This window comes from Oreochromis niloticus, linkage group LG17 (assembly GCF_001858045.2).
Source record: "Oreochromis niloticus isolate F11D_XX linkage group LG17, O_niloticus_UMD_NMBU, whole genome shotgun sequence".
NCBI classification, from domain to species: Eukaryota; Metazoa; Chordata; class Actinopteri; order Cichliformes; family Cichlidae; genus Oreochromis; species Oreochromis niloticus.
In genome coordinates this window covers 24,963,616-24,986,892 of record NC_031981.2, presented here as the reverse complement: position 1 = coordinate 24,986,892, position 23,277 = coordinate 24,963,616, and the positions used below count along the sequence as shown (strand labels likewise).

General features: G+C 38.0%; 1 protein-coding gene across 4 annotated transcripts in view; it reads left to right on the top strand.

Moving 5' to 3' along the window:
- pik3r3b (phosphoinositide-3-kinase, regulatory subunit 3b (gamma)) overlaps nt 1-23,277 on the top strand; it is a 181,292-nt gene that overhangs the window by 44,199 nt on the left and 113,816 nt on the right. For all 4 annotated transcript variants that reach the window (XM_025899495.1, XM_025899497.1, XM_025899496.1 and 1 more), the window contains 2 exons: nt 7,194-7,268; nt 8,013-8,087. In XM_025899495.1, coding sequence (XP_025755280.1) covers nt 7,194-7,268; nt 8,013-8,087 — 150 coding nt within the window. The remainder of the gene's footprint in view (nt 1-7,193; nt 7,269-8,012; nt 8,088-23,277) is intronic.

Genomic DNA, 23,277 nt, shown 5'->3' with positions numbered 1-23,277 from the left:
TGTGTGATCATGTATGTGTGCGTATGAGTGACATCAAAAAAACATTGTCCATTAATTCTATCAGTTCAACCAAGATTTTCACATGTAAACTTGTAAGAGCCCTAATTGGCATTATCAGTTTTGTAGATCCTGTGGGTCAGTCTCAAGTCAGCATGGGCCTTCAGCTCAGCTATCTCTGATTTGCATAAAAATGTAATGGTGACCATTCAGACTTATCTGTTAAACTTCTTACTGTTGCTTTTTTTTAATGTGCTTCTTATTACTGAATATAATAAGATAATATTTGTACAACCACAATAGATTGGAAACAAAACCATCAAGCTGAACTAAAGGTCAGTCAAAATATAACATAAAATTCACATTGACAGGCATTGCAGTATCCATTCAGCCATCTTTGCTTAGCCTCTCAATTTTCATGAATTTAAAGCAACTAAACGAGTGACCAATAAGGATTTTAGCCAGTTGTATCCTGAGCTTTTGTTAGTTAAGCAAAGGTTTGGAGTTGGTTCCAAGTGTTGAATTTGGTTCGCTTGAACCATTTTCTGTTCTGTGACTGTAATTTGTGTTTTTGAAGATCTAAACCTTTTTTTTATTCAGAAGATATCAATGAATGCTGTTTTGTTAAAGCCACTAATAATAAAACTAATTTGTTTATAATATGTCCTTTGGTAATGGAGCTTGATGCACCACGGTAAGGCATTAGTGACAGACGTCCATCACACGTCCATCCCTGTTGCAAAAGTATTAATTTTACTCCAAACCATGATTCAAAAACAATTTTCTTAAACCTCATAGTAGACGTGTGCCTAAATCTTACTAGCAACTTCAAAGATTCCAACAGAACACAGACTATTGATAATTTCTGCAAACCTGTGGCACGTCCACACAATTATCATTAAAAATGCATGTTTTTTTCTGAAATCCTGTCAAGCACAGTGTGATGGTGGCAACATGCTACCAACGTGATGATGAGAAACGCGGTGGCGGATTTTCCAAAGATGATAAATGAGAGGAAGGAGAGAGACAGGATTGAGGAGGATGGATTAAAGGGGATTCTCTGTGGGTGCTCTGTTCAGTGTAAGATATCATCTTTAGCTCACTTTTAATCAAACCAATTACCAGTGGAATATTAGCATTCTATAGTTTTGCATCATGCAGAAGAAATATTAATGAAAAACAGATTAAATACCAGAGGGATTTAATTAGTGACCCTTTCAGCACTATGCACACCAAAACAACTCTAACTCAAGGATACTCAGAATTTTGAACTTTCATTATGCAAAAATCTAAAGTCTACAAGGAAAAAGATTTATAAACAATGCTGCTTTATTTACCATTTGCTGCATATGTAAGAAAGCTTTTAATGGCCTGAATAGAAAAGCATTACATAAGAACCAGTCCATTTATATTGTTTTAATGTGTTAACACAGACACCTAGACCATCTTTTCCTATATAGAAGCTTTAATTGTGACAAAACAGTTTTGTCTGATTAATTATCTGCATGTCCAACTTGCCTTTCATGGCACTCTAAAATGATTTTATCCGAGTGTATGCTGGAAAATCCACGGGGGAAATACAACACAATTACAGTCTTGCAGTTTAAAGGAAGCTTCCTCTCATCAGGTCATTCACACACATACATTTAACACATTTTATAAATGTCTGTGTAAATGAGTTCAGTTTAAAATATGCATCACTATGCCTCACACCTTGTGAAAATCTGTATTTGATATCCTGAAATGAGACTGTTGGAACATGTCAACTTTATGTGAAGAGAAACAGCAGACAAGACACAAAGACTTGTGGTAGCAGTAAACTTAATTTAAATTAGATAGGAAAAGGTCGGCACTTGATGAAAAAAATATGTACAAAGTATCACATTGCTTGTGACCATTTTCAAATCAAGTGTTTTCCAATTCATTCCAGGCCAGGTGTTAATTTGTCTTTATCGGTCATCCAGCCGATTTCTAAACATCACATCATGATTTCATTTTCGTCTTTTATTGAAATTAAATTCAATATTTGAAACTAGTACACTTTCATGTTAATAGTCTCCAGACAACAGAGGAAAGATAACGTTTCAAGACAAATGTGGATGTAAGTTATGCTTAGGAGGACTAAAATAGACTGGAAATGTTGCCTGGAGGGAAATACTGAATGTAACTGTGTTTGTTTCTATAAACACTTCGGTGTGGGCAATGATGACAACAACAACAAAAAAATACAGACTTGATATTTAAGTTTCTACAAATACATTTTGTTCAAATGAATTGAAACCACGGCTGCCTTGAGGGGAAGTAGATACATCATGAAGGAAGGATTTAATAACTGGTAAACACAGTGGCTTGTCTGCATTCTTTTAGCGTTTCTTTACCATGTAGATTCTTCTAGTCTAGAAGCTTGTGCTTAAAGTGCTGCTTTATAGTATTTTTCTGGAATTTATGACACTGATTCCCCAGACGTTTAGCATGGAGTGATATCTATAGCCTCCATTTATTAGATTTCGTAAGTCAAAGTTCTGGAAACTGAAACAGCATCAGCATATTACAGTATGAATAAGTTCTAGGGCAAAAATTGCATATGCAGACCAGAAGACAGATTCAGATTTAATGTGCATTTAAGATACATATTAATGTAAATGTGATGATGTTAAACATCCTGTGGATGTGGTCATAAAGCAAGACAAATGGCGTGCAAATAGCTTTGTTTGCGTGGGAGACATCATCTAGCATTTAGCTTTGTGTCTGTTTGCGCATGTATGAATTGAAATCAATGTTTGGTTTATCCCTACACAGCTTTACTCTGAAAGTTACATTTTTAAGCAAATGCAATGGCTATGTTTGCTCACAAGTGTGTCTGTATGCATTTATGCTAATGTATGCATATGCATAAATGTTTTTCTGAGTATGCTCATATAGTAAGCCATCATAAGCTAACCTCATAGCATTGGTTTTCAGCTGAGTCCCTGGAAGGAGAGGAGGGGGGGTTCCCCTGACTAAGATGCTGCCATGGTGGGCTGGTCAGGAGGAGACAGAGGATGAATTTTTCACTTTGCTTAGCTGATAATATTGCTAAAGAAAAATGCCTTTCCTGTGTACTATTTAAGATTTAGCACATGTGAGGAGATGCATTAAATGTTATCAGCATTTATTGTCATAATTTGTGAGTTTCATATTTCGAGTTAATTCCATAGCCTCCCCCAGTACTCCTTAATGTCAAGATGCTATGTGTTTGTGTTTATTTGTCACTCTATAAGTGCTTCTTTCTTGCATCTTGTCTTTAGTTTTACTTCCTATTTGTCATTTTCCCTGATTGCATTCACCTGTGCCACAGAGTGTTTCCCTTTTATGGTCTCCTGCTTTCTGCTGGATTTTCCATTTCTTATAGACTGTCCATTAATGTCATAAATGGCTTTTATTAATTAAGTTTGGTTCTTGTGTCTTGCATTTGTGTCTTAACTCTGCAAAGACTGACAGTATAAATTCAAGTCTCAGTAGTCAAGCTTTGACCAAATTAAGATTCATAATAAAGAAATGTTTAATTCATGATAAAGAAAAGCACATGCTGTGTCAGTATTTCTGTACACATGCTGTGTAGATCACATATTGCACATTATAGTTTGTCTCATCTCCTGTGAGTTTTACCTGAAGACTCGGATTAAACTTGTCTTCCTGAGATGAAACAAAACAGCCTTTCCAAACCAAATGTGGCTTCCCTCTGCTGTAGCTCTCCGATTAAAGGAACAGGACTGTCCAGTCAGGTCTGGAGTCAGCTGCCCCCTGGTGTCACTCTATATTATTGCAGAACTGAACACAGCACCTCCATCTGAGAGGGACAAAGATCTGAGATGTTGCACAGGGACTTAGGATGAAAACATAAACATATTGGTGTGTGAACATCAAATATGAGTGAATTTCATACTCATCTTGCAAGTGTTTGACCTAAACATGATTTATTATACATCAAAAGAGCCGATCCTGGTATATGAGTTACCAGAGGCTCCCACAGGCACAGAGCAGCTTCTCTGATATATAAGCATCTTGCTCTATAACTCCACTCTCTTATCTTGATCAGATTTTCCCTCTGTGTGTGTGTGTGTGTGTGTGTGTGTGTGTGTGTGGTGGTGGTGGTGGGTGGGGGTGGGGGTCGGTGGTTGGGGGGGGCACTCTCAATTTGAATGGAAACATGAAATAGTGATTCTGGTCCTACTTCATAATGCCAGCTTTACTGATCAATAAATCATTTTCAGACACTGCTGATTGGGACCACAGCTGTTGGTAGCTGTGAGGGTATGACCACATATGTATGTGTGTACCATAGTATCAGATTTATGCAGTATAGTACAATGGAAAATGTATTAATGAGAGAACATCTCTGTGGACAGACCGTGTGTGTGTGTGTGTCTCCATCCATCTGTCTTTCTATCTCATTGTACGATGTGCATACTATACTGGTGCATACAGTCATGTTAATCTTCTCTTGGGGTTCATCTCTATCTGTTTATCTGACTTTCAACTGCGTGTCTGTAGGTTTGTGTAAGTCTTTGTTTGTAGCACCCTACCCACTCTCTAGTGGGGGCTGGGGGTGGGGTGGGGTGGGGTGATCTGCTGCAGAGCTGAAGGAATGGAGTCAGCTTCACTGTTCTCCTCTCTTCTCCTTTTGTCTTTATTTTCATCCTCCAGTCTCTTCTTCTTTGTCCCTTTCTTTCATCATTTTCTTCTGTTCTTCTTCGTTTCTTCTTTTTTTCTACTCTTTTGTGTCCATTTGCTTTTCTCTTCACTTCTTCACTTTTTCCTTTCTTGTTTGTTCTCTTCTGATTTTTCCTGTCATCTGTCTTCTTTTCTCATTTGTGACCTCACTATCCCCTGCATGTAATATCCACCCTGATCTGTCCTCTTGTCTTTATTATATATTCTCTCTTTTTGTCCTCTTTGCTTTAGTCCTTATGTTAGTTATTTAATCCCTGATTCTTCTCTTCTTGGGGTTGCCCTCTTTTGTTTTTTGCTCTTTTTATCCATGTTGAATTCAGTTTTTTCAGTGCTCTTCTTTTTCACTTTCCCCTCATCCTCCTATTGACACCCCTCTTGCCTTCTTCTTACTTCTACTTTGTCCTGCTTTCTTCTTTCCTCTCCTCTTTTCCATCTCTTTCTGATTTTTCTCTTTGCTCATGCTCTTTACAGCTCTCCTCTTTTTTTTAAATTTTTACCTCTGTTATCATTTTTCTTTTCTCTCCTCTCTTCCATTGTCCTCTCCTCTCCTGTCCTCTGGCTGAGCTATTGTCTTTGTAATACATTTCGACAGTGACATTAATGAAAGTACTGTGCATTTAACGACCGATATCTCCGGAAATTCCTCAGCATTCTTTGTCATTGCTCACACTGACAGCCACACATGCATACACATCTGAAACAATACACTCAACTGGCTGCTCACATAAACGTAATCAGTGCAGGAAATAGCAGGTCTGTAAACCTGTAAACACGGTGACTAAGTGTGTGTTAGGTTTTTAAATGTGATTTTTTTGTGCAAGTGTGTTTGACTTCATTAAAAGACAAGTGTCATTTAATTCAGCATGACTAATACTTGGCTGTGTGTGTGCTATGATAGGACACAAGTGTGACCATCACAACAAAGGAGGGCAGAAGCTGCTAAGCTAAAACGATATGGTGAGAAAGAGTATGTGGGCAGAAGAGAGCAACTAGGCATGAATTGATAGGTGGGGAAAAGTTGATTAAGAGGATGAAAGAGAGGGAGGGATAGGGACAAGTTGAGGAGCAGCTAGGACGAATAAAGGAGAAAACACATTAATAGTAAAGGGTTAGGGGTAAAGGTGAAATATTTGTAGAAACTGTTGTGCGTCATTAACAAAGATCTGGTGAATGAACAATAAAAACTCACCAAACTGGTGAATAAAAACAATACAAAGGGAACTTGGATCCATTAAGATTTTTTAAAATGTATTGTACCCATGGACAGTATACTACATCATACTCCAAAAGAATAAAAACACTTAAAAAATAAATAAAAAAGGATAAAACCCCCACCATGGGTCATTCGTGCAAGCTGCTATTATTAACTATAGTTTTATTTTCAAGTTAGGTGATCTCTGTGGGAATAACTGTTTGAAAAAAAATGCACTGGTGTTTTCAACACTCACAGTGGATGCCCTGGGGAACACTTGAGGTGTTCAGTATCTTGCACAACAATACTCTGACACACACACAAAAGAATTGATGCATCAATCATCCGATTTGTAGGTGGAGTGCTCTACCAGCAGACCCCTGGATGCCCTAAATGTTGGCAATAATTTTAAAAGAATGTTCAGTTAGTTGAAAGATTTATTGGCTGCATAATAATGGATAATATAAGAGCAGCTCCTTAAAGCTAATTTGTTCAAACTCTGCTTTTGAGTACCAACACGTCTTCAGTGTTTTAATTCTACTTCACCAAGATCTCAGGAAGAAGCCCTGTTTATAGACGATACCATGTTTTTTTGCCCTTTCTTCAGTAATGTTAGTCATCTTTTTCATGCACATGTGCAGCATGATAAACCAACCTTTTAAAAATGCTCAGAGGTTGTCTGTACAGTGCAAGCATAGGCTCTGCTGTAGCTATTTATGCTGTAGTTACACATTGATGTATTCATGTGTCGTGTACGTGTTTAGTTTTCTTTAGTATTGTGTATGCTAGCATAAAAAGACTACCACTTAACATGTATGTATTTATGTGCCTAAAGAAGTGTGTGTGTCCTTCCTGTAATGTCAAAACGCTGTGGCATGTGAAGTTTTGAGTATGAACTCATCACTGACATTTACAAGGCCTTTATGCTGCTGTCTGTGTTTGTTTCTCTGTGTACGTGTATGTGTGTGTACACATTCCCTGGAGGGCACACACATGAATGCACACATACACACTTGGATCCATCAGTCTAGATGGATGGATTGCAGAAATTGTAAAGAAAAACCATGCCTCTTGTTGTCGGGCTCAGCAAGTCTTCAGAAATGTCGGGAGTAGTCTTATAACAATGTTTTTTCCTCTTTTTTTCAGTTTTTTTTGGCAGTAGTAAATTATTTTCCAAATTATCATCATTATGCAAATGAAATCAAAATTAGAACTAAAATGACCCTTATGTTAATGTTGTCTGATCATCTCTAGGCAAGAACAATAATAAAGGCTTTTATTTCTCTCTCAGGTGTGGAGGCAGAACTTCTTTCTGAAGCAGCACCTGTGATTGTTTGGAGACTCATCGAGGCCATCGAGAAACATGGTGAGAGAAAAAGCAACATCACTGTGTACCAAGCATATTTATTACCAGGTATCTACACACATTGGCATTATTATTTTGAAGCCATACCACCATAATTATATATGTTATGGTAATTGCTCTTTCTTGGTAATTATATATATTAAATAAAGAAGAAAATACAATAAGTCTCATTTTACAGAGGAGTTCACATTTTGCAAAATGTACACCTGACTTTAAGACTCACTGCTGCACAAATCTATAACTCAGCATGTGACATTTCTGCATGTGCACATTTCTGTTTCTGGGCTACAAATCCAACATGATGATTAGTGAGCTTTAAATATGCTCCGAGCCCTATTTTCAAATGTTGCAGAGAGCCAGGCTGGTTTTACTTTTCACGAGTCTAACCATGTCCTGACTGCTGCTCTGTGGTTAGAGATGTGAGATTAATCTCCATCTTTTCATTCCATCCCTTATTTAAAAATAAATCCACCTTCTCCCACATGAGAAATAATAAGTACATGTGGTATGGTTCTGTCTTCCGAGGGCAGCAGGTGAAGAATGTTATAATTCAACAGGGCTGCATGAAAAATATCACACAATTCACCACATTTAGCCTGGAGCCTGAATAGCAGACTTGATCATTTGTATAATATAATGTATATCACTGTTTCTTAGCCCAGAGGAACATCATATTTTCCTGTCTGACACAATCATTTCTCTACTGACTTCGTTCCTCTTCTTCCACTTGTGTGTGCTGTCCAGGTCTTAATGATTCTCTGTACCAAGCCCCACCAGCATCCAGTGGACCTGTAGAGCTCCGCCAGGCTCTAGAATCAGGTACGGACCCTTTCAAAATAAGTTAAATGTTAAAACAAAAATAATGTATAATAATGTATTCAGTAAATATTTACTGAAAGCTTTTTTTATGACTAGAAACATTTCAATTCAATCTTATTTATATAGCGCCAAATCACAACAGTCGCCTCAAGGCACTTTATATTGTAAAGTAGACCCTACAATAATACATACAAAGAAAAACCCAACAATCAAATGACCCCTTATGAGCAAGCACTTTGGCGACAGTGGGAAGGAAAAACTCCCTTTTAACAGGAAGAAACCTCCGGCAAAACCAGGCTCGGGGGGGAGGGGTGCATCTGCTGCAACCAGCTGGGGTGAGAGAAAGTTTGAGGTGCCAGTTCAATCAAACATCCAAGATAAGGCAGTAATGAGCTGAGTCTCAGCCTCTGAATGTGACCGATTTGTCAGAGTATTTAAGGAAAATATTGCTTAACCATTCATATCTAAATGATAGAAATATTTTAAGTCATACAACAATGACAGTGATCATTCTCTTTACATGTCAGTGTCATGAGCTGTGTGCAGGCAGGAACTGTGGACCCAAGGTGCAGACACTTGGAGGCAAAAACGTGAACTCAAAACAGCTTTAATGCTGAACTAGGCAGGCAGGCAGGCAGGCAGGCAGGTGGACGGGCGGGCAGAACACACAGCATAGGATGAGGGAGACCACAACACAGATCAAAGAAAACACAGGGCTTAAATACACAGAGGGCCTGTCTCAATATGCGTACTTATGCGTACTTGCGTTCTCTTGTACTTGTGATATGTCATCAGTCGGAGACTGATGAAACATTTTCACCGGGAATGAAAACAGCATGTTAATACGGGGATATTCTGAAGGCTGCTTGAAAATGATCAGATTATATTTTAAATATTTGTTTAGTTCTCTTCCAAACCCCAGCAGCTGTCTATTGTAATGTGTCCACCAAAATAAAAATAAAAGCGTTCTAACAGCTCACCTGTTTGTTTCATAGAGATTTCATTACTGAGGTTAAACATGATATATAAGTCACTTAGATCACTTCTAAATGTTAATGTTTGGTTTATTTCAGTGTTTTATTTGTTCCTGAGTAAACCAGTTTGGCTGTGATTAAAGTTAAGCTTCATAACATATTAATCACAGTTAAATTAAGAGGGGATGGCAATAAAAACTCCAGACCTGTGACATCATCAAGTACACTGGTGTTCCTACTGTGCAAATCGCGAGTCCGTGCTCGCGTTCTTGGCAAGTCCGTACTCCCGTGCGTTCTCGGCAAGTCCGGACTCAATGAGAACGTGAGTACGGACCCGCGTACTTGAGAATTGAGAAAGGGCCAGAGGGAGCAATCAAGGAATGGGAGACACGAGGGAAACACAGCTGGGACAAATCAGGGCTAACGAGACAAGGGAAGCAAAACCAGATACATTAACATGAGACACAGGCTTTCAAAGTAAAACAGGAAACATAACACAGACACACGGACTTGACAAGGGGATACAGCTGACAGTGGGGACAGAGCAACTATGGAACACAGAGACATAAAACCATAACACAGAGAACTCTAAGAAACCAAAAGACTGGAAATGATAAATAATATCAAAATCAAAGTTCAATAATAATGTAAAACTGAAAACTCTGAGTCGATGACCCAGGCACTCTAACACTCAGAACCTGCAAAGCTTCTCATATTGCCTCTTTGCATCCTCTAACTTACTCCCATCTTTGGCCAAAATTAGCTATTGTCTCTGGGAATGGGCTTGACTACCAGTATGTCAGTGTTGAGTTCACAATTGCTGATCATATTTGATGATGTTATGTGTGGTGATCACCACTTGGCACCAGAGACATGTTACCAAACAGCTGATTAGTATGAGGTTGACATGAAAAATGTTATTGTAACCAGTGTGTCAAAGGTAGTCGGTAAAACATTTTACATTTATGATGTTAAAAAGGGACACTGGTCTTGATAAAAGTATCACTAAGTATCAGTATCCATAAGAATATTAATACCAGCATTTGTATTTATAAAATCTTAACACTACCTATGACTTATTTTTTTACTCTTGGTGTTGGCATGGTAACTGCTGCTGTACTCCTTGTCTGCCATGGACACTTGTCAGCACACTTTAAACCTGAAGAAGTTAGCAAAACTTTGAAAAAAGTTTAAAGTTAATAAACTTAAAAGTTGAAGCATACAAATTTCACTTTTGTGTTCTTTTTTAATTAAGCAAAAGTCAAACAGGACCTTTGATAACTCAAAAACATCTAACTCAAAAAGTCAAAAGTCCTGTATACAGCTTGCTTCATTCAGCCATTCACACTAGCACGTTTTTCGACACCCCAGTGGTTTCTATCTTATATTCACACATCGGTGAACACATCAGAGAGCAACTTGGGTTTCATAATCTTGCCATGGATACTTGACCAACCGAATTAGTTGATGACCTGCTCTAGAGTATTGTCTTTTATAACACCAAACACAAAGGAGCTATTCATTTATTTATTTTGCAGAAAGAAATTCTGCCCTTTACACTTGATAGCATTTAATACCATTTTAACATTGCTGGTGATTGTGGGTATTTCTTAAGAGTTCCTAATAGAAAAAAATGACCAGACGTTTCTTGCTTGTGTTCAGTGAGCACAGAGTAATACATAGGTATGTCCATGATCAGTGATCCAAACACTGTGAGTGTAATATTCACAGGCTCTGGTCACGCAGAAAAGCTTACTTGCATGCATGCGGTGTGAATAAAGTGTTTAAATACATGGCTTTAATCTGCACCAACCACTTACAGTGTGGATATTTAGCACTTAGATTCACAGCAACAACATCTTTGATTTCAAGGAACATTTCATGAAAGATGTTCACACATTAAATATTCTGTTGTAGAAATACTAAACTGAGGGAAATGAAATAATTGAATTATTGATAACTGGGGATCCTCCAAGAGCTTCTATCACAGACCTAATGGCTGGTAAAAAAAATACCTATTTTATCTTTTAAGTACCTTATTGTGCCTTTAGGGGTACAAAAGCTTGTCTCATGGGTTGTATCTTTTTAAGTATGGATGTTGTGTCCTTAGGCTGGAGTCTAATCTAGCTGTCATAGAAAGAAGACAGGGTACACCCTGGATACACTCTGACATTATTAAGTCATTAATTAATTTATCATGCAGTTATTAAATGTGGGAGGAAATCCATGCAGGTACAGGGAGAAGATGCGAACTCCACACAGGAAGGTAACAGCCAGACAGGAGAATTAAATCAGAGTGCAAACCAGAAAATATCCTGGGCATATACAAACTGTGGCACAGTGGTTCAGTAGTTAGCACTCCTGTCTCACAGGAAGAAGGTTCCTGGTTCCAATCACAGCAGGGGCCTTTTTATTTGGAGTACATCTCCTTGCATGGGTTTCTTCCAGGTGGTACCTTTGCTTAACCCTTTAAAGCCGGTCGGAGCGGACACGCTCCGTTTTGCGTAACTATTTTTAAATTCCTGTAGAACTGGAACCACGTAAGCTAGCACAATAATTTTTTTTGCATATGAAACCGGAGGAGTTGTACTTACATCTTATGCCATTAGCTTGCCCTAGGTCACGGTTTCCTTCCACATATAGCTTTGCAAAAATTGCATAAAAAGCGCTTACATGAACAAAAACATAACATTTCAGAAACACGCTTTGCCGATCCGATCAGCTGTTCATAACACTTCCTACATTGAAATAGACGCAGCGCGAACTATTGCATGTCCGCCATTACCTGCCCGAAACTGGAAGTGACGTAATTTTTGCGGAAAATGTAGTTTTTTACTTGTAGGCCTTCTAAGGCTATACTGGTGTTTTTAAAAGTCATGTTTGACTTTATGCTTTTCTGAATAGTTTCTGGGATGCTTAGAACTCAAATTGCACTGCTTTAAATAGTTTATTTTGATGCACATGCTGTTTTCTTTGCAAATTTGCATTATAGGATTGTTTTTCATTTTTTCTGCAGTATATAAAAATTGGTGTATCTCAAAAATAAAATTATGAAGACACTCAAAATAAATTTCCTGTTGTTGTAAACTATTTTTTGCAACTTTTTTGGATTTAAAGTTTTGAGGGATAAACCTCTGTAGTTACTTTGGACTTAATGCATACATATTATTAAAATTTGGGCTATAACAGTTGTATTGATGTATAGCAACTTGAAATGCTCCGAAAAATGCCACTACAGCATGTAAAAATATAAAGTAAGCTCTGGCGTACTTGGTTCTATTGTAGGTCTTAAAGGGTTAAATTGCATAAAATAATGTTAAAATATGATAAACAAAAATGTGCTTTTTACTGCTTGATAATATATTGTATGTCTACCATTCTGTATACATAAATAGCTGTTGTTCCAGTAATTATTTTTATTAGGTAGATTTCTGTATATTGTAACAGTGTGGGCAGAAATAGTTTTTTTAAACTCACTATTACCTAGTTCTTTCAGCTCAGATAATTATTGAATTATTGACTAACAGGCACCTCTTTTGTTTCACCTAACACTGACTTCACACAGGTCACTTTTCTCTTTTTGTTCCACACCTCGTAGCAATAACTGCACAAACATGGTTGTTCTATTCAGAATGGTCCTGAATGCATTCAAACTGGTACATGTAAAATGCCATGAAAAAGCATTTGGCTCCTTCCAGATTTCTTTGGTTTTTACATATTTGTCACACTTTCAGGTTATCAAACTAATTTTATTGTTACACAAATATAACTTATGTAAATACAAAATGCAGTTGTTAAATGATGGTTTAATTTATTATGGGTAAAAAGCTATCCAAATCTATCTGCCCCCCTTTCCTAGCATTGGCAGGTGTACCAAGATTACTCCAAGAGTAGAAACACAACTAATCCAGGAGATCAAGAGAGAGGAAGAGACTGAGCAAAAATGTGATCCATCTTTGACTTCCGTGATAAAAACCTATGCTGACCAAAAAAAGAACATAAAGACTTGTCTCATATTTGCCAAAAACGCCTTGATGATCCTCAAGACCTCAAGGGGAACTCCAGGCCTCAAGGGCCGGTGTCCTGCAGATTTTAGATGTGTCCTTGATCCAACACAGCTGATTTAAATGGCTAAATTACCTCTTTAAAATGTCTTCAAGTTCTCCAGAGGACTGTTAATGAACTAGTCATTTCATTCAGGTGTGTTGACCCAGGGTGATAGCTAAAACCTTGAGGCTGGGAGTTCCCCACCCCTGCTCAAGACTTTTGGGAAATATTCAGTGAACTCACAAGACATAAGTTTAACTTAGGAACTCAAGTATCAGTTTATTCCCTTAAACTTTGGTTACCCAGAAAGAAAATAATCAAAAACACACCAGCAATCTCTCTGAAAGACTCTGAAAAAACGATTGTGAGTGGCCTAGTCAAAGTCTGATTAAGATGCTTTGGCATGACAGACTGTTCATGCTGGAAAACCCTCCAATGTGCAGAGTGGGCCAAAATTCCACCACAGTGATGTTATTAAAGAGTTATTGCTAACACAAATACCTGATGCCTAATAGATCTTGCTGCCAAGGGTAAAGCAGTTATTAGGTTTAGGGGCAATTGCCTGCTAACAATAGCTCAGTAGAGCAGATCATCTACTAATTGGAAGGTTGGTGGTTTGATCACTGGCTGCTGTAGTCTGTATGCCAAAGTATCCTTGCTGAACCCCAAGTAGCTGTCCTATTTAATCATCAGAGTGTGAATGTTAGATAGAAAAAGCATAGAAAAAAAGTGCTTGTGTGAATGAGGGATGTTGTATAAAGTGCTTTGACTGCTTAAGTAGAGTAGAAAAGTACTAAATAAAAACCATGCCATTTAACAGGACCATGGAGGTTTGCAAAGTTTTATTCTTTCAATAAATGAAAGCATCATTTAAAAACTATTTTGTATTTACTAAGGTTACCGTCATCTAACATTAAAATGTGTTTGACGATCTGAATCATGTACGTGTGTGCAAAATATGCCACGAATGCTTTTTCACTGTACTGTATATGTAACTGCCTGAAAGCTATTAAGTTACCAGACAAATAAGCTTCGAAGTGAAGCCTTCTTGTGTACAAAAAGAGCAACATGAAACATTTGTTTTAGCTCGTGCCCTTAATTGAAACTGAAATTATATTTCTTACCTTTTCAAACAAAGCTACTCTTGCTAAAATTAAATGTGTTCTTCCTTTTGCTGTGTTGGTTAATTTTCAATAATCTGCAAGCAACAGGTGGATCATCAGAAAACGCAGCTCCAAAACCAGGTAAAGTAGATAGTCAGGAAAAAAACAAAAGTTGGCCAAATTGTAGTATTTGAAGTTCAGTTTTGGCACCACCAGGGAGTGCTCTGGCTCTGTACTTTAATTTTGGGAGAAAGGGGAGGGGAACTCACAAAATTACACTCTAGACTCCACTCTCAGTTGGAGCACAGTAGCAGCTAGCTGGCCAGGAAGATATGAGGCATTTATTCTTATTTTTTGTTATTTATGCTTATGATGGTGATTCAAAAACAGATGTTTCATTAGTTCTTACCAGTATGGTGTGATGTTATATAAAGCATACTCTCACCTGACTGAACTTTGCCCTAACATATGTCCACTCTCTGGCACATTTACATGGAATTATTATTGTTAAAATATTCTTTTTATTATAATAACAAGAAGAATATTAAGATAATGGTTAATCGAGTGCACTCCCTCTAATTTTATATGTTAGTAATATAATTTACAAAGTAAATTTTGAATGAAGATAATTCTAAAACTGTTTAAAAATGTATACATGACATTTTATGGGTTGATGCGGAACTAATTTTTGTGTTTCAGTAATAATGCTACCTGGTTAGCACTAATGATGCTACACCACTATTATGTATTTTTCATCATTTATGTTATATGTTATTGTCTTTCTTAAAGTCTTAAAAGAAATATTAAACACACACACACACACACACACACACACACACACACACACACACACAAAGCTATAAACATAGGCTAAGGTAATACATCGTACTGTCAAAAGTATTTAAAAAGACTGAGGTCATTGGATGCTGAGCCACGCAACATAGTAAATGGACTGATTCTTATATAGTACTTTTGTTATTTATCTGAGCACTCAAAACACTTTACACAACTTGCCAGATACATGTCTCCAGATCCATGCGCATACACCTGAAACCTGGCCCCTTTTAGACCATCAGCATGGGGCCAAGATATGCACATATTATTGAATTAAAGAGCTAACATATAAATAACAAAGCCCTGACATGCACACCCAGATATATGTTAAAGCATAAAGGGGCTGAATGACAGACATTGTATGCACTCTATAACTGTGTTCTGTGTGATATGTGATCTAACAGAGGTGGACAGAGTTTATGGAATATAAATATATCAAAAGGTAACTTGTGGGAAGATTTGTGTTGACGTCTGAGTGTGAGGTCATGTGAATAGTCATAAAGGAAGGGTTTGGATGGAACATTGAAGGGCACGTAGGGGTGGTATATGTGAGAAACAATGGAGAGAGAGTGGGAGGGCAACAAGGAAGAAAAAACTGTCTTCCTCCATGCCTCAGCGTCACACACAGGAATATCTTTTTTTCTCTCTCGATTATGGTTTTGAATTACACCCTCAGAAGAAATACAAGGCAAAGATAGAAAAATATGTAATGAATGAGTGTATTTCTTTAGTTATAGACCGTGTAGAAACAATCACTGTGGCTGATGTAATGTCACCTGTTGGCTTGTGGAATCCACATTTTGAAGCCTTAATGTTTGCCTTTTGGACACCACCATGTTAGCATTTCGCAGACCATATTGACCATATTTGGATGATGGAGTGGAGTACTAAGTTGTCAGCAAGTTTGTTCCACAAGGTGCACCAACAAAAACTGAAGGGTCCACAGGTATACATGCCTACTAATTAGTATTACCTAAAATAATAACAAAGTACTAGAATTTCACTAAACAAAACTAAAGAACAAACTTCTTGGATGACCTGTACAACACAGATTTGTTACATAGTTCTGTGAAGTAGGGTCCAAAAAGCAGAAACTACAATACCAATTTGAACATTCAAGGCTTGCTAAGCTAAGTTATGAAAAAATCAAATTATTAGCCACAGTGCCTTTGTTATGAAGATGTGACTATTAATAGAGCCCCAAATTGTATTTTGTACTACAAAGGCTGTAAAGATACTTTTTACCCCTGAGCCTTAAGGCTGTATCGTCAACAAGAGCAGCCCAGCTGTCATAGGGCAAAATGTAAGGTGCACCCTGGACAGGTCCCCACCAATAAACCTAAACCCACCAACTGCATGTCTTTCGACTATGGAGAAAGCTATCGGAGAGAACCCATCCAGACACGGGGAGAGCATGCAAACTACATACAGAAAGGCCTTGGCCAGATGGTGGATTGAAACCTGGGACCTTTTTACTATGAGGCAACAGTGCTAACCACTGCAACACCCTGCTGCCCTATTTAAAAAAATAACCTTTGATAAACTGCATTTTTCCTCCTGTATCTGAGGTTTGACTAACGGACAAACTGTGGTTTGCACAGAAGTCCAACAATAAAAACCCGGGTTCAGATCCTTGAACACGTTCCTCTCAATCACGCCCCTTCAGGTCTCACTGTTGTTGCCCAATGAGCGTTGAAGTCTCGGTCGGTCCGCCAGGGCCTCCGCTCCTGGCCACAGCCCGGCACACATTGCACCCGACCCCTACTGCCTGTGGGGCCTGGCGCCTCCTGCAAGTTGTGGGCCTATTACTACAACGTCAAAGGTTAACCAGGAAATATGCAAGTCTTGACAGTTTGAAGGTTATATCCAAATCCTCTATCCATATTTGTATACTAATCTATTCACTAATCATGAATCTATTCAAGCTGTATATGCATATATGTAGATATATAGATTAATTCACTGTCGCCAAAGTACTTGGTTGTAGGGGGGGGTCATCTGATTGTTGCGGCTTCTCTGAATTATTTTAGGGTCTTTAACTTAGAAGATTAAGCGGTTTTAGGCAACTTTTGTTCTGATTTGGCACTACAAAAACAAAACTGAGTTGAATTGAATAACTGATAATAGTAAATAAAACTTTTGTTGGACGGTGTTCTGGTCAGTACGTTGCAGAGGCAGTGAAACATCAGTCTGCAGGAAGTATATCCAAGCTGCTGAAGTACTCTGCCTTCTCTGTTCTGCATTTGTGTTGCATGAGTTATGGAATAATATTATGTAACAGGGAGTGGTATATTGTACAGAAATTCTCACATTATTCCACATCCTCAGATCCTGCCAACTGACATGATTGGCTGTGTGTGCTTTATTTGGTATGTTGCACGTGTACAGTATTTTTTTATAAGAGTCAAAATGAGCATATACGTGTCTGAGTTACTCTGAAAGGGTTTAGGAACATTACCTCATCAAGTTGACCTGTGATTGGTACATGGCCTGAGAGTTGCCATGGTAACAGCTAGCCTTTTTTAGCAGACTGGTTCTGCCGTGCCCACACAGCGCTCAGTGAGTTGGCCCAGTAACACTGTGTGTGTGCTGGAACTTCTGTATCTGTGAGTACCAGCATGTGTTTCACACCTGAAGAGTGACAACATTTACTATATATCTATATCTATATCTATCTCTCTAGAGAGAGAGAGAGAGAGAGAGAGAGGGAGAGAGAGAGAGGGAGAGAGAGAGAGATTGGCACTCCAGTAGCCTGCCATTGCCACCCTTGCAAATGGTACACACCAAGAGTGATGCTTGGTTGTTGGTGTACCCTGCGGTTTATTTCCTAGTGCAGCTAAAACAACTTGTTTGAGATAGTGGATCAACTGAGGATTTCACTAAAAGCTATTATAAGCTGTGCAAAAGTACTTTAGAGTTTAAGAATGTTCTTTCTGTGAAAAGTATAAAAGTGGTAGTGTTTTTTGAAAAAGGACAAGATTTTATTACAATGGCAAACGTTTTTCTTTTGTATGTGTAATAGGATCTCTGGTGTGAGGCCTCTGGGTATGTGTGTTTTATGCTTTTAACTGAGTTTGAAGTAGTTGCTTATGATGATTACATGGAAGTGCTCAGATATATGCAAACGCACAAACACTGTGCAATGGCACAGAGTGGGCAGTGTCTGTTTTGGAAATGATGACTCATGTTCACTTAAACTGTTACAGAATATTTTGCTAGACAGAATATAAAACAGTGTGCATGAAAGCATAGAGAGACACTGCAGATAGATGAGGACATACTACTTTGTTATCTTTGCTCACATTTTCCCATCAAATTATTTGGTTGCCTCTCACAGCCTAACAAGCAATCTACAACACTGGAGCCCTTAAATATTCTTATTTCTTTGTGCATTTTTTAGTGCTCTTCGGTCTCCCTCTGTCTTCCCTTTTGAACTTTTATGTACTTTCTTCATTCACTCGTTCATCACCATTCCTTTTCTTCTCCCTTGTGCTTCAGTGACAGTGGCTGCTGAGTTCAGCAAAACAGAAATTAAAATTGCTCCTCTACTCCATCTCTCCATCTTTTTCTTCCATCTGCATCATTCTATTCTTTCTGTCTCTGCTACCAGTTATCTCCCAGTCTCTGTCCTGCTATTGGTTGAAAGTGATGTCATCATCTTCCTCTGGGGTCCGTCAGCAACCTATTGGAATCCAGTAATTTTACAGTCAGCAGCCGCACATACTCATAAACAGCTGATCAAACATTCGTTCACAATGGATGTGTGGTGGAAACAGTCAGTTTGTCGTAAAGCATTTAGTAAAAATTGATAAAATGGTTCTTTGGCTCCAAATACAGCAAGTTCTAAGTATTAAGAACTTGCTAGAGGAACATTTTATTCCACTAACACTAATTGCATTATATAGTTATTGTTTTTCACCCAAGAGGGAAAGCAAAGTGTAGGGATATACATTCATGTTTTCTATGCATTACTGACACTATCTTACTGCAGAATTTACACAAGAAATGTAAGAAATATTGTCTTCTTGAGAAATAAAGTAAGAGCCTAGAGGTGTGGTGTGCTTTTGTAGGAAACAAAAACCTGTCAGAGACATCTAGTTACCCTTCATTCTGTCATTAACCATACTCCTCACTCCCATCTTAAAAGGTATTATTGATTGGCCTACCAAAACAAACAGAATTTATAGAGTAATTTCTCTTGTCACTTCATCTCATGGTGGCAGGAACATCTGAGCTGATCTCTATGTTCCAACCAATGACTGTATAAAGGTTTTTTACACTCATTGGTTGTAACCACCTGTGGCTAATTTCTGCCATGACACCTCTGAAAAAGAGAAACTGAAGGCTAGACCTTCACTCAAAAAATAACTATTTCAATGAACATAAAAAATAATGAAAAGGATTTCCATGTGATTACATTTTTTTTATTTTAGCACTATGCAGTTCTGTTATTTGAATTTATGGACTTGAGTTGGACCAATTTAATTAAATAATGATGAATCAACTGATTTACTCCAGTTGAATCCAACTTAATTTAATTGAGTCGACCCAACCCATGCAAATGAAGTTAGTCCAACAAAAATACTTAATGCTAACAGAAAGTAATAGATTAATGTGGAAATCCTTCCCATGATTATTTTACGTTCATTTGAAGAGTTATTTTTTGGAGTGTTGAACAAAATCTAGAGTCTGTTTAACATAAAGCTTGAATGGATTTATAACAACTTTCACATAGCTGTCACTCCATCCATCCTCTTATCTTTATTAGAGTTGCAGGGGGGCTAAAATATAACAATCAGTTTCATCTTTTTGAGTATTCCAGGAGAGATGGAAATTACAATGCTGTACGTTTTCACTGAAAATCAAAACAATTGTGTTTGCGTAATTTGCAAAGTAAGAAAAAAAGGAATTGAATGTCAAGAGACACTTTCAGACAAAACATGCTAATTCATATCCCCTATCAGAGAGCAACCATGCTGAAAAACCTTTCACAGAGAGTGTTTATCAAAGACTGTGTTATGAAATACGTGAATGAAAAGTACATTTATTTTGTTCAGGCTTGAAAACACCTAATCACCATAATGACAACTGCTGTATTATTGAATATATATATATAAATGTTTAAAAAAAAAAAAAAAACCCATAATTTTTATGTTTCGAAAAAGGAATAAATGATTGTTGGCCCCTGAATGATTTTCCATTAACAAATCTGGCACTCCTGAAAAGAAGTCTGGATACCCCTGATATAAGCCATGACGGCACGATTTCCCAAACTTTAACCTTTATTGGCACCATATACTAATACTGTAAAAATTAGTTAGTTTCTAAATATAAATCTTTAGTGGTAGCAAGTCAGAGATGGGTAAAATTCATATTTTAATTTATATCCATAGTTATCAACCTGAACAGACTTTGATTGATAGAAGATTTTAGGGCTGATACTGATACCAAAAACTCTGATATTGCTATGGCAGCCAGTTTTCTTTATATATTTATTTCAAAAATAATAATTGGTGAGTGTTTAGCAACTTACTGTAAAGACAGTGACCCTGCTCCGGTGTCTGCTCAGCTGTTATGCTATTCTGCTACATGGGCTGCAAACTGTGCTTTGCTTCATATACTAGTGTGATGCATCGATATCTACTATTTTCGAAAAAATGCATCCATGTCCTCAGTACTGAAATCTTTTCATGTTTTCAAGTGTAACCAGTGGGGCTTTGGGGCAGTGGACACTCACAGGGGATTGATGTTTTTGTCAGTGTTAGCTAAAATCATACTGAAATGTATCCTTCTCAGCAAATATAAATCTGAAACCAAAAATGCTGCATAGCAGTTATGAGGGGATTTTTACAGTTCTGAAAAGTTAATTGGATCAATCTGTGTTTCAGCGATGGACTGTTAAACAGCCTTCAAATCATTTTAGCATACAGTCTACAAAGAGTTTGCACAAATTAGACTGACCATAGCTGTGCCTTTCTGATCTTGTAATCCTATGGGAGAGCTTGTTCTTGGATCCACTTTTTTTTTTTTGCTCTTCTCATAGTGGAGATTCCAATACAAAGGGCGCATTGTATTTTTTCCCCAGACTGCCACTGGCAATCACATTAATGTTAGTATTTGGACAACAAAGTAAACTGTGTTAACCATATATAACATCATTTAACATCATATAAGATAATCAGAAAAGTGATCGTGATGTGATAATCATGTCCATTGTAAAAAGACATTTTTTTTTAACTCAGCATGCTGAAGTGATGATGGGGTAATGCTTCTCTTCTCTTCTCTTCTCTTCTCTTCTCTTCTCTTCTCTTCTCTTCTCTTCTGCTCACTTCTTCTCTCAGATGCTTATCTCTACCATATGTTGCCCTGTAACATGAATGACTAAAGAGATACCTGTGGCTCCACCGTCTGTTGGAAACACTTACACATACACATTTCAGTTTTCTGATCTCGGATGTTTTGGGGCAAATTAAAACCTTGAATTCTTTGCCATCTTTTTCTAAACACTTCTGAACAATTCTGTGATCACAAGAGTGCTCTTGCCAAGTGTTTGGATAGGTATCAAAATAACCACCACATCTGTTCTGTATGCCAGCGTGATAGTTTTTCTACTTCTCTCTTTCTCTCTCACCCCCGTGTTTTATTCTCTGTGTCCTCCTGTTCCATCTATCTGAGCTCATGTTGTGATATCAGAGTGTGTGAGCAGAATTCCAAGGACACATGGGGTGACACAGAGGTGAGCCAGTTCATAGACACGCGTTCAAGGAAATTGGTGGACTTGGGGACCTAGAGGTAGTTATGGGAACTATATGATTATTAGCAAAAACACAAATTAAAATGGTTTAGGGGTTTTTCAGTTCTCTATTTATAAAGAATAAAAAAAAATGTTATTTTCACAAATTTAAGAACAACACAACCCAATATATACTATTAAATAAACTAATCTTTATTTTGTGTCATATCAACACTATTTCACACCATAAAACGGTAGACATGGCTGTATTTTGTTTTAAATGGATGGCCAAAAAGTTGAACATAGGAGCAATACGAGACAATAGTAAGAATAACAGTGACATAAGTTGTAGGCTTTAGGATGTTGTGATCTTCACATATTTCCTCACATTTGGTCTTGTTTTTCACAACAGCAGCAGAGCTTTGTAACATCTGTAGCTGCCTCTGGTTGTGGTGGATACTGTGGCTTCGAAGCAACACGGCTCTTGGTTCCAACCTTCTAGTTGGTTGTGGTCTTGTTAACCACAACCAAACAGATTGTTTCCAACATGCAAACTACACAATATAACACCTATGTCATTGACCTGGAGGGTTTACACCTATAGTTCAGTGATATGGTATTATGGTAACTGGTGATTCTAATGGAGTTTAGGAAGACTGTGATACTGTGTGATTGTTTTTGATGTTGATGATCAGTTTTGATTTTATGTTCATGTTCACTTTTTATATGCCACATTTATACCTGGAGTATATAAGGAATGGATAAATCAGGTAATCAGAGCAGTAGGTGCTAACTCCCAAGCTAGCCGAGTGGCTCCAGCAGATCCCAGGAACAACATCGGAGATCTCTGTCCAGATGAGTGCAGTGCTAGGAACAGCCAAGATACTGCGCAGGACCCTCAAGCTCCCAGGCCTCTGGTAGAGGACCTGAGCTTGGAGGATAGACCTCCTGCAGTATGTTTTTTTAATAAATATATATTGCAGCGGTATGTAAGGACAACACGAGAGATCCCAATAAATTACTCCAACTTTAATCTCAGCTTCACACGACTGAACACTCAAGGTGCCATAAGCAGAAAGTCAGCAGGGGGACTGAAATGTGAAACCTAAGTTGACAAAAATGCCCTGGCCACCACCACCGTGGTCGTGGACACCAGGGGGACCCCCTCTAGCCACCGGGTGGTGTAGTCAACCACAGTCAAAAGGTGCGCAAAACCATGCGACTGTGGTAGGGGACCCACCAGATCAACGTGCACATGATCAAAACATTTGCCAGAGATGAGGAACGGCTCAAGGGGTGCCTTAGTGTGTCTATGGACCTTTGCATGCTGGCATTGAAGGCACAGACTTATGAAGACCTGGCAAAACAAACTTGGAGCTGACCAGTTTAACAGAGCCCTGGATCTGAAATGGGAATGGAAACCACACAGACCAGGAGAGGACCGCCATCCTGCACCGATCTGTCCTCCAGCATGATCTGTTGTCACGCCATGGGTCATA